The sequence below is a fragment of the Chiloscyllium plagiosum genome, chromosome 4 (assembly GCF_004010195.1).
Source record: "Chiloscyllium plagiosum isolate BGI_BamShark_2017 chromosome 4, ASM401019v2, whole genome shotgun sequence".
Taxonomy (NCBI): domain Eukaryota; kingdom Metazoa; phylum Chordata; class Chondrichthyes; order Orectolobiformes; family Hemiscylliidae; genus Chiloscyllium; species Chiloscyllium plagiosum.
In genome coordinates, this window is record NC_057713.1 from 27,428,996 (window position 1) to 27,434,672 (window position 5,677).

General features: G+C 44.7%; 1 protein-coding gene across 1 annotated transcript in view; it reads right to left on the reverse strand.

The window, feature by feature from the left end:
* Window positions 1-5,677, reverse strand: part of LOC122548771 (SCO-spondin-like) — a 188,294-nt gene that overhangs the window by 62,283 nt on the left and 120,334 nt on the right. The window contains exon 18 of the mRNA XM_043687538.1: window positions 3,133-3,260. Coding sequence (XP_043543473.1) covers window positions 3,133-3,260 — 128 coding nt within the window. The remainder of the gene's footprint in view (window positions 1-3,132; window positions 3,261-5,677) is intronic.

The window sequence follows — 5,677 nt, forward strand, 5'->3', positions numbered from 1 at the left end:
TGTTGGCTGCAAAGGGACTTAGATATGATGGAGAGCTGGGCTGAGGAGTGGCAGATGGAGTTCAACCCTGCCAAGTGTGAGGTTGTCCATTTTGGAAAGACAAATAAGAATGCGGAATACAGGGTTAATGGTAGGGTTCTTAGTAAGGTGGAGGAGCAGAGGGATCGTGGGGTCTATGTTCATAGATGTTTGAAAGTTGCCACTCTGGTGGATAGAGCTTGTAAGAAGGCCTATGGTGTATTAGCGTTCATTAGCAGAGGGATTGAATTCAAGAGTCGTGAGGTGATGTTGCAGCTGTATAGGACCTAGGTAAGGCCACATTTGGAGTACTGTGTGCCTCATTTTAGGAAAGATGTGGAATCTTTGGAGAGGGTGCAGAGGAGATTTACTAGGATGTTGCCTGGAATGGAGAATAGGTCGTACGAAAATAGGTTGAGAGTACTAGGCCTTTTCTTATTGGAACGGCGAAGGATGAGGGGTGACTTGATAGAGGTTTATAAGATGATCAGGGGAATAGATAGAGTAGACAGTCAGAGACTTTTTCCCTGGGTACAACAGAGTGTTACAAGGGGACATAAATTTAAGGTGAAGGGTGGAAGGTATAGGAGGGATGTCAGGGGTAGGTTCTTTACCCAGATAGTGGTGGGGGCATGGAATGCGCTGCCTGTGGGAGTGGCAGAGTCAGAATCATTAGCGAACTTTAAGCGGCAATTGGATAGGTACATGGATGGGTGCTTAAGCTAGGACAAATGTTCGGCACAACATCGTGGGCCGAAGGGCCTGTTCTGTGCTGTATTGTTCTATGTTCTATGTTCTAGAATATCAACATACACCTCTCTAGAAGCACAATCCACCATATTCTTCCCCTTTGTGGACACTGATGCAAAGTATTCATTAAGGACATTACCCAATTCCTCCTTTTGCACACCTAAATTCCCTCCATTGTCCTTGAATGGATCTGTCCTTTGCCTAGCTTCCCTGGTTATGATCTGTTGGAAATCTTTATCACAGAGGGCTGTGGGAGCTAGGTCTTTTGAGTATGTTTGGATTACCCAGTGGTGGACAGGATTATCGGGATGGGGTTGGTAAAAGCATGTTTTTGAAGCATGAAGTGTTCAATCAACAATGATTGTGTTCAATGATGTACCAGTCTCGAGGGCTGAATGTGTGGTACTGGAAAAGAACAGCAGGTCAGGCAGCATCTGAGGAACAGGAGAATCGATGTTTCGGGCATAAGTCCTTCATCAGGAAGGGCTTAACCCTGAAATGCTGATTCTCCTATTCCTCGGATGCTGCCTGATCTGCTGTGCTTTTCCAGCACCACACTCTCAACTCTGATCTCCAGCATCTGCAGTGCTCACTTTCTCCTTAAGGGGCCAAATGGCCTATTCCTATGGGATGGGTAATAAACACTAGCTTAGTTGCAACCTATGAATGAATGAAGAAAAAGTGCCACTTATGAGTCAAGGCCTGAATGTTCCCTGGGACAATGATGTACATACACTGCTGTGTTTTAATCATTGTTTAACACAGATACACCCTTCTAATAGCAGGAAGAGCAAACAACACAGCCTGTTTATTTCAGGATATTTCACACAATTGCTCAATAGACGCTTTCCACATAAGGCTCAGCAACTTTTAAAAATCCATTAATTGGATGTGAGTATCGCGTGCCCAGAAATTTCTTTTCCATTTCTGATTGTTCTCGAGAAGGTGGTAGTGAGCTGCCTTCTTGAACCACTGCACTCCACCTGCTGTGGGTTGACCCACAATGCCCTTACCGAGGGAATTCCAGGATTTTGATGCAGTGAGACTGAAAGAACAGTGATAATATTTCCAAGTCTGGATGGTGAATAGCTCGGAGGGGAACTTGCAGGGGGTGATTTTCCATTGTACCTGCTGCTCTTATCCTTATGGAAGTGGTTGTGGTTTTGGAGGTGCTGTCGAAGGATCTTTGGTGAATTTGTTCAATGTATCTCGTAGATAGTATACACTGCTGCTACTGACCGTTGGTGGTGATGGGAGTGGATCTTTGTGGATGTGTCTGAGATGGTGTCAAGCTTCGAGTGTTGTTGGAGCTGCACCCAACAGGCAATTGGGGAGTATTCCATCACACTCCTGACTTATACCTTGCAGATAGTGGACAGGAGGTGAGTTATTCACTGCAGTATTCCTAGTTTCTGACTTGCTTTTGTAACCAACGTGTTTATTTGGTGAGTCCAAGTGAGTTTCAGGTCAATGGTAACCCTCAGGAAGTTGATAGTGGAGGATTCAGTGATGGTAAGATCATTGTATGTTTGGGGCAGTTGTTAAACTTTCTCTTATTGGAGATGGTCATTGCCTGGCATTTGTGTGGCACGAATGTTACTTGCCACTTATCAGCACAAGCCTGGATATTGTCCAGGTCTTGCTGCATTTAAACATGGACTGCTTCAGTATGTGAGGACTCATAAATGGTGCTGAACATTGTACAATTATTAGTGAGCATCCTCACTTCTGACCTTATCAAGAAGGCAAGGTCATTGATGAAGTAGTTGAAGATGGTTGGAATTAAGAAAAACTGGTTGAATGATGTTTGATTGTCTTAAAAATCTACCTGGTGCTTTGATACACTTAATGGAATCTGTCGTCTTTACCAGTGATCAAGGAGTCAAGAGCCAGCAGTCACAGCCTAAGGATAAAGGGGTAGGCCTTTTAGGACTCAGTTGAGGAGAAATATCTTCACCCAGAGAGTGGGAAGTCTGTGCAATGTTCTGACACAGAAAGCAGTTGAGGTCATTAAATATTTTCAAGAAGGAGTTTCATAGCTAAAGGAAGCAAAGGATTTGGGGAGAAAGGAGCAAGAGAGGAGTACGTTAGATGAACAGCCATGGTGATATTGAATAGTGGAGCAAGCCCAACGGTTGAATGGTCTATTCCTGCTCCTATTTGTTATGCTTCTAACTGGTCTGGGCAACGTGTACCTCCAGATACTCAACAACATGGTTAACACTAAATTGCCCTCGAAAATGACCGATCAAACCACCCAGTTCAAGGTCAACTGTTGGAGGCCGAGCCATTGACAACCACATCTTCATGGAAGAACCCAGAAATTTATGAGCTTAGTTGGTATTATCGAACAAACAGACTCACCTGCCCCAGTGGGCAAAGGCATCCAGGCTCACAGGCATCCTGCTGACACTCTGTTTCAGACCGAAGGTCTGAGCAGCTATGTGGGCAAATATTCGCGCATTTACTGAAGGTCTGGTTTTGTGGACAACCTAGAAAATGAGTAGATGAGATTTTAACCAAAGACCACTGTAACAAAACTTCATCTCAATGATTCCATTGTAGAATTGATTTGTTGCTTTAAATAACACCTTGTATCAACACACAGTTTTTCTTCAGGTCCCCCAGAACATTTGAATTGAACCTGCCTCCCCCACACTCTCAGATAATACATTCCAGACCCTAATGACTCGCTGAGGGGAAAAGGTTTTTCTCCTGTTATCATTGATTCTTTTATCAGTCAGCTTAAATTCATATCCTCTCATTCTTGATTCCTCCAACAATGGGAACAGTTCCTTCTTATTTATTAGCAGCAGCAACAGGCATACCTAAAAATGAGGTGTCACCCTGGTGAAGCTACCATACACCAATACTTATGTGCCAAACACAATAAGCAGCAAGTGATAGATAGAGTTAAGTGAGCAGATCTAAGAGTTACGGGAGCAGATCTAAGCTCTGCAGTTATAGAACAGAGAACAGTAAAGCACAGTTTAGGCCCTTCGGCGCACGATGTTGTGCCGAGCATTTATCTTAATCTAAGATCAACTTAACCTACACACCCCTCAATTTACTGCCAGTCATGTGTTTGATCAGCAGCTGCTTAAATGTCCCTAATGTCTCTGACTCTACTACCACTGCTGGCAGTGCATTCCACACACCCACCCCTCTCTGTGTAAAGCACCTACCTCTGACATCTCCCCCATACCTTCCTCAAATCACCTTAAAATTATGACTCCCTCATGACAGCCATTTCTGCCCTGGAGAAAAGTCTCTGGCTATCTACTCTACATCTATGCATCTCATTACCTTGTACACCTCTATCAAAACACCTCTTATACTTCTCTCCAGTGTGAAAAGCCCGATCTCACTCAACCTCTCTTCATAAGACAAGCCCTCCAATCCAGGCAGCATCCTGGTAAATCTCCTCTGCACCCTCTCCTTCCGATAAAGGACAAGAACTGGACACAATATTCCAAGTGTGGCTTAACCAGGGTTTTATAGAGCTGCAGCAAAACCTCACGGCTCTTAAACTCAATCCCCCTGTGAATGAAAGCCAAAATACCAGATGCCTTCTTAACAACCCTATCAACTTGGGTGGCAACTTTGAGGGAACCATGTATGTGGACCCCAAGATTCTGCTGTTCCTCCACACTGCCAAGAATCCTGTCTTTAGCCCTGCATTCAGCCTTCAAATTCAACCTTCCAAAATGAATCACTTTGCACTTATCCAGGTTGAACTCCATCTGCTACTTCTCAGCCCATCTCTGCATCCTGTCAATGTCATGTTGTAGCCTGCAACAGCCCTCGACACTATCTACAACACCATCAATCTTTGTGTCATCGGCAAAGTTACTAACCTACCCTTCCACTTCTTCATCCAAGTCATTTTAAAAGAACTACAAAAAGCAGAGGCCCAATAACAGATCCCTACGAGACACCACTGGTCACCGATCTCCAGGTGGAATACTTCCCATCCACCACTACTCGCTGTCTTTTTTTGGCCAGCCAATTCTGTATCCAGATAGGCAAATGTCCCTGTATCCCAAACCTCCTTACATTCTGAATTAACCTACCATGGGGAACCTTGTGGAAAAGGATATGGAAGATATAGACTGTAGGGAAATAAATGGTTACATCTTGCAAAATGTCCATATTACAGAGGAGGAAGTGCTGGATGTCTTGAAACGGGTAAAGGTGGATAAATCCCCAGGACCTGATCAGGTGTACCCGAGAGCTCTGTGGGAAACTAGAGAAGTGATTGCTGGGCCTCTTGCTGAGATATTTGTATCATCAATAGTCACAAGTAAGGTGCCGGAAGACTGGAGGTTGGCAAATGTGGTGCCACTGTTTAAGAAGGGCGGTAAGGACAAGCCAGGGAACTATAGACCAGTAAGCCTGACCTCAGTGGTGAGCAAGTTGTTGGAGGGAATCCTGAGGGACAGGATGTATATGTATTTGGAAAGGCAAGGACTGATTAGGGATAGTCAACATGGTTTTGTATGTGGGAAATCATGTCTCACAAAATTGATTGAATTTTTTGAAGAAGTAACAAAGAGGCTTGATGAGGGCAGAGCGGTCGATGTGATCCATATGGACTTCAGTAAGGCGTTCTACAAGGTTCCCCATGGGAGACTGGTAAGCAATGTTAGATCTCATGGGAGAACGAGCCATTTGGATACAGAACTGGCTCAAAGGTAGAAGACAGAGGGTGGCGGTGGAGGATTTTTTTTAGATTACTTACAGTGTGGAAACAGGCCCTTCGGCCCAACATGTCCACACCAACCCGCCGAAGCGCAACCCACCCATACCCCTATATTTACCCCTTACCTAACACTACGGGGAATTTAGCATGGCCAACTCACCTGACCTGCACATCTTTGGACTGTGGGAGGAAACCGGAGCACCCGGA